General features: G+C 37.9%; 2 protein-coding genes across 4 annotated transcripts in view; one reads left to right on the top strand and one right to left on the bottom strand.

Annotated features, from left to right (window-relative positions):
* The window catches only part of B3GNTL1 (UDP-GlcNAc:betaGal beta-1,3-N-acetylglucosaminyltransferase like 1), a 174,043-nt gene extending 165,935 nt beyond the window's left edge, over window positions 1-8,108 (top strand). Inside the window, exon 12 of the mRNA XM_007483420.3 lies at window positions 6,472-8,108. Coding sequence (XP_007483482.1) covers window positions 6,472-6,552 — 81 coding nt within the window. The 3' untranslated portion in view covers window positions 6,553-8,108. The remainder of the gene's footprint in view (window positions 1-6,471) is intronic.
* A 2,741-nt stretch (window positions 8,109-10,849) lies between these two features.
* Window positions 10,850-13,011, bottom strand: part of TBCD (tubulin folding cofactor D) — a 537,579-nt gene continuing 535,417 nt past the window's right edge. For all 3 annotated transcript variants that reach the window (XM_056814255.1, XM_056814257.1, XM_056814256.1), the window contains exons 39-40: window positions 12,520-12,604; window positions 10,850-11,236 (exon numbers count right to left, since the gene is read on the bottom strand). In XM_056814255.1, coding sequence (XP_056670233.1) covers window positions 11,222-11,236; window positions 12,520-12,604 — 100 coding nt within the window. In that variant the 3' untranslated portion in view covers window positions 10,850-11,221. The remainder of the gene's footprint in view (window positions 11,237-12,519; window positions 12,605-13,011) is intronic.

A 13,011-nucleotide genomic window follows, 5' to 3' on the forward strand; every position in this document is an offset into this window, starting at 1 on the left:
ATTTTTATAGATGTTGGAGTAGTTAACAATATTTGGAATGGCCCTTCCCAGGAAGGCTGAGTTGCTCCCGTATGCTGGAAGTTCTTTATATACACCTTGTCTCCTGGGTTCAGGTCATTAAGTGAAGAGTCTAGTGGTCCAGCTTGTACTGCAGCTCCGGATTCATGGAGTTCATGCAGTTTGTGCTGTCATTCCTGTATATAGAAAGCAATAGTAGTATCTCCCCCTAATACTGATGTATATGCCAGGGAGAAAGGCTTAGCCTGTATAGGAGGATGTCCAAAAAGCATCTCAAATGGTGAGATGTGTAGGCCTCCCCTGGGCCTGCTTGTAAGATAAAATAGTGCCAGAGGGAGAATTTCAGGTCATTTTAAATGTCTTGGTGCATAATTTGCCAATCATACCTTTAAGTTCTCTGTTCATTCTTTCAACTTGGCCTGAGCTCTGGGGATGATATGGAACATGGAATTTGGGAGTTATCCCCAAGCAAGAATATATCTGACTTAGAACAGAATCAGTAAAATGACTTCCTCTATTGGAATCAATATGTGCTGGCAGGCCAAAGTGAGGAATAATTTCTTTTAAAAGCACCTTAGCAATGAAAGCCACTGTAGCTCGGGCTGTAGGAAATGCTTCCGGCCATCTATCTAGTCAGTTGGTCTACTTTGACTAGACAAAATTTATATTGTCCAGCCTTTGGCATTGTTATAAAATCTATCTGCAGGTGCTCAAAAGGTGTGTAAGCAAGAGGACGCCCACCAAAGACTTTTCAACGAAATGCATGTTGGTTATATGCCTGGCAGGTAAAGCAGTCTGAACATACTTTAGAGGCTATGGTAGTTATACCAGGGGGCTATCCATACTCTCTTAACAGAGTCCACGATGCCCTGGGTACCAAAAAGTGGCCATTTTATGAACAGATTGGCAAATTTGGTGATAGAAACTTCTAGGGAGCACGGGTTTTCCTTCAGATGACACCCACACTCCATTGATCTGTTTTGCTTTGAATTTTTGTTTCCATTTTTCTACTTCCTTTACATTAAAGGAAAGTGATACATTTAAGTCATCAGTGGTTATTAATGTTAAAATTAATTCAGGCCCTTCTATGGCTGCTAGCTAGCATCTGCTTGATCATTTCCCCTACAGACAAGGTCAGTGCCACTGGCAGAGCAATGAACTACAGCTAGGGCTCCAGGCAGCTGGAGAGCAGAAATAACTTCATTAATAATTTCTTCATTAGCTATAGATTTTCCAGCTAAGGTTAAAAATCTTCTCTGGAGCCATAGCATCCTGGCTGAGTGACAAATGCCAAAGGCATATCTAGAATCTGTATAAATTGTTGCTTTTTTATCCTTGGCAATTATATAGGTGTGTTTCAGAGGTATGAGTTCTGCCCCTTGAGCGCTAATATTAGAGGGCAGTGAAGCTGACCACTCAGTGGCAAATTCTGTGACTACAGCAGCTCCAGTGTACCATATGCCATCCCTCATAAAAAAACCATTAGTAAATAAGACCAGATTTGGATTGTCTATGGGAGTGTCCAAGAGATTATGTTGAGGCTTTTCTACCATGGACACTAGTGTTTCACAACTGTGTAATGGTTCTCCTGAAAGTTGGTAAATCTGGAAGCAAGGGGGCAGGGTTAAGGGTTGTACGGCATCTCAAGGTAATGTTTTCATTATTTAACAAGGTTATGTAATTCGCTGATATGAGAATGCCTGTATTCTATGTCTTAGCAACAATGCTTCTACCTTATGTGGGAACATAATTGTTAATGGGCATCCTAATACTAGATCAACAGTTTTTGTCACTAATAAGGCTGTAGCAGCTACTCCTCTAAGACATGGTGGTGCTGCTGATGCTACTGGGTCCAGTTGGGCAGAATAATAAGCAATTGGGCACTGAGAAGGCCCCAAAGTCTGAGTCAAAACACCTGAAGCTACCCTTCTTTGCTCATGCACATATAAAGCAAATGGCTTGTTTTAATCTGGGATGTCTTAGAGCAGGGGCAGACAGGATAGCCTGTTTTAGATCTGATAGAGCTGGCAAGTGTTCCGGCTCTAATTTGAGGGGTTCAGGGACCAAATCCCTTGTTAGTGCTATAAGGGGTTTAGTAATTTCTCCATAGCAAGGAATCCATTGTCTACAAAACCCTGTTGCTCCTAAAATTGCTTTCAACTGTTTCTTAGTGGTAGGAGTGCTTAAATTTTGAATATTTTCAATTTGTCTTGGAGAAATAGAGCGGGCACCCGCAGTCAGGATGAACCCCAAATATTCTACTTTAGGGAGACCACTGAACCTTATCCTTTGAGATTTTATGCCCTCTTTTGTGCAATTCCAAAAGGTGTTTACCATCTTCTTTACATGCTTCTGCATCTGTTGAAGCCAAGAGTAGATCATCTAAGTATTTAATTAATTTGCTATTGTTAAATGTTATATATTATTTGTGTCTTGGCTCAAAATTTGTGCAAATAAACTCGGGCTTTCCATATAACCCTGGGCAGATGACTCCATGTATACTTGGAACCCTTCCACGTGAAAGCAAAGATATGCCTGGAGTTCTCATGTATAGGAATGGAAAAAAAAAAAAGCTGAGCACAAGTCTACTACTGTAAAACTGTGCTAGGAATAGAGGAAATGATCATATTTGTGTTGGAAACTATGGAGTGTCTATAACATGATTGTTCACAGCCCTTAGATCCTGTATGAATCTATAGAAGTGCTTGCCATCGGGCCCCCTTTTTGGTTTTTTAACTGGCAGGATGGGCATGTTGTATTCAGATTTACAAGGGATTAGTATTCCCTGGTCAATTAATGAGTTTATTACTGGGGTAACACCCTCTATTGCCTCTTTTGAGAGGGGATATTGAGGAATGGAAGGAGGTGGACTAGATTTAGTTTTAATCTGCACAGGAATTGCTGATTTAAGTAGGCCTACATCAGAAGAAGATGTGGCCTAAAGAGACTCCAATATATCCATAGCAAAGGTGGGATGCTCCTTTCCCTCCTGACAGAGAATTACAGGGAGTAAATTTAAAGATTCCTCAAGCATTTCCAATAATCAGGAACCATCTGGGGAGCAAGTTATTGTGGCTCTGAGTTTGCATAGAAGGTCCCTCCCCAGTAAATTTAAAGGGGTGTCAGGCATCAAAAGGAAGGAATGTTGTACCTCTAGGGGTCCTAAAGACACCATTCTAGGGGAAAGTTTTTTTAACCCTTTGGTGTATTCCTGACATTCCCTTTACATTCTCTGAGCCAGCAGAATAACAATGTAAAATCAGGTATACTCTTGAATACAGATCTGGAAGCTCTAGTGTCTAAAAGACAATCATAATAGGTGTTACCCACCTTTAAGGTAACATGGGGTTCATTAGTATTGGGGGGGTGGAGAGGGACAACAGGTAGTAGGACATCAGGGTCCGGAAATCCAAGATTGTATCCTCTGATTCCTGTGCTTCAGCCCCCCTACCCCCGTCACCTTCATAGTATTTGGGAAGTTCCTTGCCCCCCCCTCCCTGAAGGGCATTAGCACCCCGAGTATTTTTTGGATGAGCATCAAATAAGCTATATTGTTGTGGAATCACTTGATTTGAATTATTTTCCCAATATCTATTCCTATAGTTATCATTCCTAAAGTTGTGGTTTCCATTATCATTATTATATGTCTATAATGATCACTTCTTCAGTTATTAAACTGCATATTCTTTCTGATAACCTTGAATAAAATTCTACACTCTTATCATTTTGTGGCTTTTCTTCTCACAGAATTGGCAGGTAATGGATTGATAATTAGATTCCTGGAGAGGGGCAAGTGTCATTGGTTGAGTATCATGCCCACTTTCCATTTAAGCCATTTTATCTTTTAAATATCTCAATTCTTTCTTTATTTCCTCCATGAGATCATTGTTTTCTTTGTTTCCCTTTGAAACATATAGAGCTATTTTCCACAATTCTTCAAGGTCCATCTCTGGCCATCTTGGGCAATATGTTCTAAAATAATCCCTAATCACTTTGCAAGAGTTATTGACAACTAACTTGTCTTATGTAATTTTCTTTACATACGTCAAAATCCAGGTATCTACCCCCAAACTCTATTATTCTGTCCATGAATCTGGAGGGTGTCTCTTCCTCATTTTGCATAATTGTTTTCAAATTCTGTCCACTTATCTGTACTGTCTGCACACTCTCTCATTGCTGTTAAGATGGCCTCTCTACAACAGTATAATTGTAAAAGATCCTCAGAGTTGTTATAGTCCCATTCAGGATCCTGAGATGGCCAATGTGCATTGCGCCCCTGGGTTTTGTTGACATGAGCAACTATTTTGTTTTTCTCATGTTCAGCTGAAAAAGCCTGTAGCAAGTTCTCAACGTCCTTGTAAGATGGATTATACTGAAAAAAAAAATATGGCTGTCATCTTTTTTGTTACTAGAAAGGGATCTTGTTCATATGTGGGAATATTTCATTTAAATTCATTTATTTCTTGGGGAGTAAACGGTATATTGTGCCTTAAAGTCACCACATTCCCATTCCACCCTATTTCAAGTACTTCTCTTAGAGGAAACAGGCCTCTAATTGAATTTGGTACCTGTGGGTCTGTTTGACCAAGATGAGTTTCCTTAGAAAGACAAGATTTCCTTTGGGTTGGAATTTGGTTTTGTGTAGGAGAAGGAACATGAGAAATTGGGATTTTAGGGGAAGGATCTTGGGTATTAAGTTCAGCCAAGATTTGTAGACCATGAGAGAACAAGTCTGTTAGCTGAGCTATATGGAAGGTGTTTTCCATCCCTATTTCGGGGAAGGAAAGGTCGGTCTGTCAGGTCCAGACCTGTTTCTGGTGGGGTGGATGTTTGCCAATTGATCCTGTAAGAAACATTTTAAATTATCCAATTGGGTTTGTATGTTCTCCTGCATTTTAGCCGCAAATTTTTTTTTTATATTTTCCTGTGTTTTATCTTGCATGGTTTTTATAATTTTCTGTATTTTAGTTTCAGATTCTGGCATTTCTTGTATTTTAGCTTCAGAATTTTGTGTGTTTTTCTGAATTTCAGCTTCAAATAATTTTTTTTATGTTAGCATCTCTAAACACAGTACTGAGGAGTACAAAAATGACATTACCTAATAATATAAAAAATTGGATGTATGCTGAATTCCTCAGTGTCCTTAATTCTTCAACTGCCATATAAATGTTGAAGAATGTAGTATTCACTTATATATATACACATATACACATATAGTAATTATTTTCCTAGTAGGCTTCACAAAACACATGGGGAGCAGGGCAAGAGTAAAACTCTCTTTAGGCCCCCCTCACTCCTAATTAAGAGTAATCTAGGCAGTTGTTCCCTGAGGGAAAGGGGATTAGTACCTAAACAATCTTCCCAGTCCTGCCGCTTTGGATTTAAAAAAAAAAAAGAAAAACAGCTATATTCTATCTAATTTAAGGAGAGAGTGAAAAAAAATCCAAATGTACTTACCTCTACAGCTGATCAAAATAAGCTATTAAAAGCTGAACTTAGGGATAGTCACAGTAGAGAAAAGGTTTAGGAAAGTTAGGAAGATTGAGGGTATTTCATTACAATCGACGTGGTCAGCCAAAACTGTAAAGGATCATTTTAGTGTTGTGACCTAAACTATATTAGTTATTTGTCACCATGGGATATCCTAGATAAAATACCCAAGACAGCTGGAAATTAATGGTGATTTAATTAATATAGTATAAAGAAATTAAGAAGGGAGAAGGAAAGGTTGTAGGATTTCTCCTGCCTGGCTTGTGCCAGGGGGAAGACTAGAGGCTTTATAAAGATAAGGTTTTGGAGAGACCCCATGGCCTTTTTTTGGCAAAGATACTGCAATACTTTGTCATTTCCTTCTCCAGTGTGTTTCCCACTTTACAGATGACGAACTGAGGCAAATAGGGATGAAGCAAATAGTCCAGGGTCACACATCCAATAAGTATATGAAGCTGGATTTGAACTCAAAGCTTCTTGACTTCAGGCCAAGTTGTCTATCTACTATACCACCTAGGTGTAAACTAATAGTACACTAATGTAACAACATTAGAATGCTAGATTTGGAATCAGAAGATCTAGATTTGAATCTCACCTCTGCCACTTATCTACTTTCCTTATGGATCTTATGGATCCTTTCCGCCCTAAATTCTAGAGCATTATGCAAGTGAGGTCTAATACCAGACTAGTAGTCAGATGACCTGGGCTTAAGTTCTAATATAGCTTTATAAACATTGACAAATCACTGACCTTCCATTTAACCTCAGTACTCTTAACTAAAATAAAACTGAGAGATTTTAATTGGAGGATCTCTAAGCAGTACACAAAATGGAGATGGAAGACTTAGAAGTTCATAGAAGTGTAGAATTTCAGAGTTGGAAGGAACTTTTGGAACTGTTTTACCTTTGTAAAGCTATGTGAGTTTTCTCCTCTGTGCCTTGACAGTTTTTGTTTTTTTACCAGGATCTTACTGGTGGGACATTTGAAGAAAATTTGGAATCGCTGAATCTGCAGGAAGGCCTAGATTATCTTCATTTCAGTTGACTGCATTAAAAACTGCAAAGATCCAGATACAAGGAGCCCAAGAAAATGAAAATGATCCAGCCCTAGACCAGGAACAAGAAGGAACTACTTCAAATCTATCAGCAGAGCTTTTGTTTCAACTGAATTATTATGGAAACAATGGCATTTTGGAACTATCTCACCTGTGTCATTTCAGCAGGCACAATCTTAATGACAAATTAGCTTCACCCTATCAATGCAAGTGGATAGGCCAAGAGCTTTTAGGTGCATAATGTTCTGAGAGCACAACTTACTATTCTGTAGACTAAGCAAAGCAAAGAAGCCTGGCCACTGCACACTGAGGGGATTAATAAGTATTGAACTAAAATATAACCTGTTCCCAACCCTTTTTGTTTTAAAATATAGAGATGTAAAATAGCATAAAGTATAAAGCACTGAATATGTAATCAGGAGGCCTGGATTCAGATCTGACTTCAAACTTTTGTTTGTGGTATATGATCATGGTGAAAGCATTTAATCTTCAATTTTTAATTTCTTTGTATGTAAAATGGGAATAATAATTGCATATATTAAAAATATTTTAATGGAGGCAGGTAGGCTCAGTGGATGGAAAGCCAGGCCTGGATGCAGGAGGTCCTACACTCTAAGGAGGCCTCAAACACTCTGTGATGTGGGCAAATCATTTAGCCCTAGTTGCCTAGCCCTTACCACTCTTCTGCCTTGGATAATGATATTTAATATCATCTAAGACAGAAGGTAAGAGTTCTAAATATATACATATTTTTTAATGGAAAAACTCATTTGCTTCAGAGGAAGTTGGGAAATGCTTAAAGCTTCAGAGCAATCTCTTTATAGGAGTTAGCTTCTAGAGAGCAGATCCTCTAGGAAAGGCCACAAGTTTCATTTGCTGAAGAGTTGACAGAACTGCAGAATCAAGAGAGCCATATGGGGTGGAGCAGACGAGTGCTAAGGCCAGTGAAGAGTTACCCCTTCCTACTATAATCTCAGAGTAGAAAGTGAGAGAAATGATCAAATTACACCAGACAAAAGCTGTCAAGGAAAGATGCAAGCACAGACAAAAGGACCTAGAAGAGAATACTGGCATGGAGAAACAAACTGACAAACTTTTGCTGGCACAGAAATGCTATAGAACTCAGATCTCTTTAAGGATGATAGTCATCTTGATAGGTGTAAATAGAAAGAGCTCTTGATTTGAAACCAGAATAAAAATAAACTACCAATTCACAGAGGAGAACCGTCCCAATATTCTGAAATTGAAAAAAAAATCTGAAGTTGCAGATTTTAGTGGGAATGTGATGCAGATTGGGCTAGTTTTTTTCTTAAAAGCTTTTTTCTTATTCTTTAAAATATGGTTTTCTCAGGAGACTAAGGGCTCAGACTGTTGATATCACTTCATCTGCTAGGCACAAAGCAGCCCCTAGTGCTTTGGAAAAGGGAGACTCTCAATGCTGCAATTAAAGCTTCTCTCAACTGAATCAGCTCAAGGGGTTCTTAGAGCTTATTGTTGAAAATCCTTTTCCTGTTATGGCTAAATAAATGTTCTTTTGTCAACTGTTGAATGACTTACAAGCATCTCATTCTATTCCCATATAAAAACCTAAACTACCAAGACACTGGTCAGGCCTGGTATAAAGAATTGGTTGATTCTGCTATTGGGATTTGAGACCAAAAAGGTCCAAGGATTCCTTCTAAATTGACCCACTAAGGTAGCCTGACAATAGCTATATATACTCAGCCTCTTTTCTAGGAAGAAGCTGAAGGGGGTGGGAAGAAAGAAATGAAGTGCAGAATGCAGCCAGATGAGAAATTAAAGAGATGGCTTTGCCGGGCTCCTTAAATGGAAATTCTGGAAAGAACCATCTTATCAGAGCTCCTTCTGCCACAAGGGTTAGAACATAGTTCTGAAATGTGAATTTCAGGTTAAAGAGATTTCTGTGACATGGTAAAGAAGTCCCAATTACAGCATGTCAAGAAATGAGATGTTTTTCACTGCTAAATGTAAAATTCCATAGCTTCATTAGGAACTCAGAAACTGCTATACAAAAGACACATCAAGCAGGTGTTGCCAAGGACACAATATGGAAGATGCTTAATCCAGTCTACAAAAGCAGGATACAACTGAAATTAGTAACTGTTCATCGACAAAATTCCTTTTGTCTTTCTGAAATTTCCCTAAATTGATTAGGGTGAGGCCTTTAAAAAAATAATTTGTTTTTTTTATATGAGTAAATAACTTACCTAGTAAACCTATCTAGTATTAACCGACTTTACCTAGGTAGAATTAATCTACCCAGTAAAATTTATTTTTCATATGAGAAAATAACCTACCTAGACACTGACTTCATTTGTAGTTTATCAAAAGTGGTATTACTTTCCCATTCAATGAATCATGAATCAATTTAAAAATTTATTCAGATGGATTTTTTCTTTGGGGCAGGGCATTTTTTTTTTGTTGGCAAGTGAGAAATCTAGCAGGAATGTTGGTAGTTCCGACATTCTCATATTCAATTCAATTGCCTGTAGAGTGAATTAGAACTGATTTCCTTCCAGAAGAACTAACCTCATCCCCTAAAGACTAATCCAAACTTTTAAGAAATAATCCCATTTCCCAAAGATGTAATTGGTGAGGAGCTGAGATGATTTATAATACCACCTCCAGCCAAGTATTGTCCTTTCTACTAGAAGAGGATCAAAATAGCACCACTAGTGATGTCTTTTCAATCACATATAAATTGAATTTAAATGAGGCAGAGACGCACAAAATCATCAGCTTCACTTACTCTCCCTGAGTCATCTAAATCTAGTGGCAAAACAATGGTCAAGAAAATTGGTTATTGTGCTCAAAGGAATAATGAACTGGAGGAATTCCATGTGAACTGGAATGACCTCCAAGAATTGATGCAGAGTGAAAGGATCACAACCAGGAGAACATTGTACACAGAGACTGATACACTGTGGTACAATCGAATGTAATGGACTTCTCCATTAGTGGCAATGCCGTGACCCTAAACAATCTGGAGGGATCTATGAGAAAGAACACTATCCACATTCAGAGGAAAAACTGTGGGAGTAAAAACACACAGAAGAAAGACAACTGCTTGGTCACATGAGTCGATGGGGATACGATTGGGGATGTAGACTTATCACCCTAGTGCAATTATCAATAATAAGGAAATGGGTCTTGATCAATGACACATGTAAAACCCAGTGGAACTGCGCATTGGCTATGGGAGGGGGGTGAGAGAAGGGGAGAGAAAGAACATAAATCATGTAACCATGGAAAAATTCTCTTAATCAATTAAACAAAAGAAAAAAGAAAAGGGAAAAAAAAGAAAATTGGGGATGGCTTAATATGCATGCAACTCCTTGGTGTTCTTGTTTAACCTGCTTCTATTGCCTTCATGGATAAGGGAACAAAATGTTGTTCTCTACCCCTTGGCCCAGGAAAGTCTGCCTGGGGTAGACAACCCCCTAATTAAATGATATGATTATGGCCAAGTAACCTGCAAACTAGTTTTGCCCACCAGTCCAGACATTTTGAGGTAGGTGGCAGGTGGATACCAAAAAAGGAAAGCAGACTTGCAAAGGGCTTGATAAGTTCTCACACCAAAAGTACTAGTCTTCCCTGAACACCCGATACATCTAATTCCACCTTGAAACATCCACCAATCAGGGTTGGTTTACACTAATATGTAAATTGTCTTACTCTGGTCTATAAAAGCAGCTCCTAGTTTGAATTGGAGGGCCACTCCCAAGAGCAAGCCATCTTGGGATGTTAAAAAGCTTTTTGTTTTATTTTCTGAGTTTGCCTTTAATTGACCAGGATAAGGCCCAAACCAGGGTTTTCTTTTTAACATTTACTATCTAAAGTAAGCTACAGGAGGCCTAGGCAAGCACCCCTCCAACCTCTTTCACCTCTCTCTCTGGAAACAGTAATGAATACAACCATTGCTTCTGGAAGGATCATCTGTCATTCACTTCTCCTGGTGACTTCATTCTTCTCAAGATAACACTTCCTGAGTGTCTCCCTCTACTTAAATATAAATTCTTTGAGGGCAGGGACTGTTGTCTGTATTTGTATTCCCCGCACTAGGCAGATTTAGGAAATTAATATATGCATTTAAATAATATTTTGTTCATTTTTCCATGTCCAATTTGTCCATTCAAGGGAGGGTGTCAAAAGTGCACCCCACCAAAAAGAGGCTGACCTTTAGTCTCATCTCCTGGGGAAAATTTACCTTTTATCTAGTCTTACCACCCAATGTCTCATGAATTAATACATCATGAATAATAGCCATTGATGAAAGCATGATTTTATAGAAGTGTTGCTTAGTTCTCAGTAAAAGGAAAGCATTAGTCAACACTGTCAATTCACCTGAACTTAATGAAGTGACCATGAGGATAAACTGCCATCTTGTGGTTACAGACACTGAATTTCAATAGTTGAACAATAAACAGAACAGAGAGATTCAGTGTCCTCTTTACATTTGTTCTAAATGTTGAATGAGAATTTGTGTGGGGCTTGATTTGACAGTTTCATATTAAATTATGTTCCTTTTAGCTTCGGAGAATCAAGCCTCCCCCTTCCCGTTGGAACAATAACGTTGCTGTTTCTCTTGCTACAAAAACAGGGCTGCTCTCAAAGGCTTCAGTCCCCAGCAATGTGACTTCAGTGAGCTGGCAGCTGCAGAAAGGATAAAATAATAAAGGTCAGAATTACATAATCTCAAAGTTAGTACACCTGAGGCCATCTAATTCAACCAATATTTGGAACATGAATCTTCTCTATAACATACCAAAAAAGGTCATCTAGTCTTTGAAAACCTACACTGAAGGGCAACCCGTCATCTTCCAGGTCAGGTAACTCTACTTTTGTAAGATTTCCCTTATATCAAGTCAAAAATCTATCTTGAGAATGACATTCTCAAAAAATGACATTCTCAAAACAACATCCTGATGTTTTTTATTGGAATTCTCAGTAACTCAACAATATGATGACAGTCAAAAAAGCTAACTTTTTAAAGTAAGCATTTAAGCTAATTGCATACAAACATGGTGGTGAGGATCAGAGAAACTAGTCTTATTGTACTCTACCGTAGTGAGATCATGTCTAGAGTACTTTGTCCAGTATTGTGCAAAAGAGAGAGGCAAAGGGTAAGAAGGGAAACAAAATATTAAGAATACATGAGAAAGAACACAAGTTCAGTAAGAGGAAGGCAGGGTATATGGCCAATTCCCAAGCATATAAGCCAACAGAGACCCATAAAAGCAGAAAAGTGAATAATAATTCCAAGAAGCCAGAACTCAAAGAACCAGTGAATGAACTCTTGATGGTCACATATAAGAGAATATTTTAAAGCTAATTATGTCTTATGAAGGAAAATTAAAATCCAGAGTGAAAAAGAAAATCTCTACAAAATCTACAAAACATGGAAAGAGAAATTCCAGAATGACTTAAGAGAAATAAAACCATTAAAAGATAAGAAAAATAAAACTAAATCAGAAATCAAGAGTTATCAATGAAGAATCATTAATACATGATATGAAAAATAAAAAACACTACTGACTCTGATAGAATGATAATTTGAGAATCATCAGCCTCCCTATGATGACCTCCCCTTCCCTCCCAAAAGTGACATAATCTTTTTTTCTAAAAAGAATGGATATAAGGCATCTGTATTTATGCTTGTTTTTCTAGATAAATTGAGTAAACCAGGAATCTGGTATGTTTTCTTTCAACAACTCTAAAGTGAGGTAAATTACAGAAAATGATTTTTGGCAATTATTTACTAATACAATTATAAAAATATTATATCTTTATAAAGATATATAGAATTATCTCCAGAAACACACTTCATGGCCACATATAAAAGAACATTTTAAAACAAAATTATGTCTTTTATTAGTTTTTTTTGGGGGGGAGGGGGCTTTTGAGGGTAAGCATGGTGGCATGAGCTTTGGAGTTACCTTGGAGACTAGCTGTGGTTTGGGTACTTGCAGAAGATCACACAGGTAGTTCCTCTGTCCTCTCACAAAATGTAAATCAGTGTCCCTGAAAGGAGAAGTAAGAAAGAAACCATCAGATACTGCAAAGACATTTGAAACAAATCTGCTGACTACTCAAGAATGTGAGCACTTAACTCAGTCTATTTTTTCTGATTTACTGACCACCCCATCCCAGATCCTTTATATCCTTATATAATAAATATGAGAAATTATAATATGGACTCTGAGAATTCTCGTGAAAATAAAATGAAATAATGTTTAGAAGAATTCTTTAGAAACTTTAAAGTGCCACATAAATTCTAGCTATTGTTTTTATTAATAAATAAATACATCTAATTTATATTATAAGCTCCCTGAAAACAAGTCTAGATTGCTACACTGTTTTTTATTCGTGGGGCTAGCAGGGAATCATGTGGAATTTGGCTAGATGATCTCCAAAGTTCCTTTACTAGC

The sequence above is a fragment of the Monodelphis domestica genome, chromosome 2, assembly GCF_027887165.1.
Source record: "Monodelphis domestica isolate mMonDom1 chromosome 2, mMonDom1.pri, whole genome shotgun sequence".
NCBI classification, from domain to species: domain Eukaryota; kingdom Metazoa; phylum Chordata; class Mammalia; order Didelphimorphia; family Didelphidae; genus Monodelphis; species Monodelphis domestica.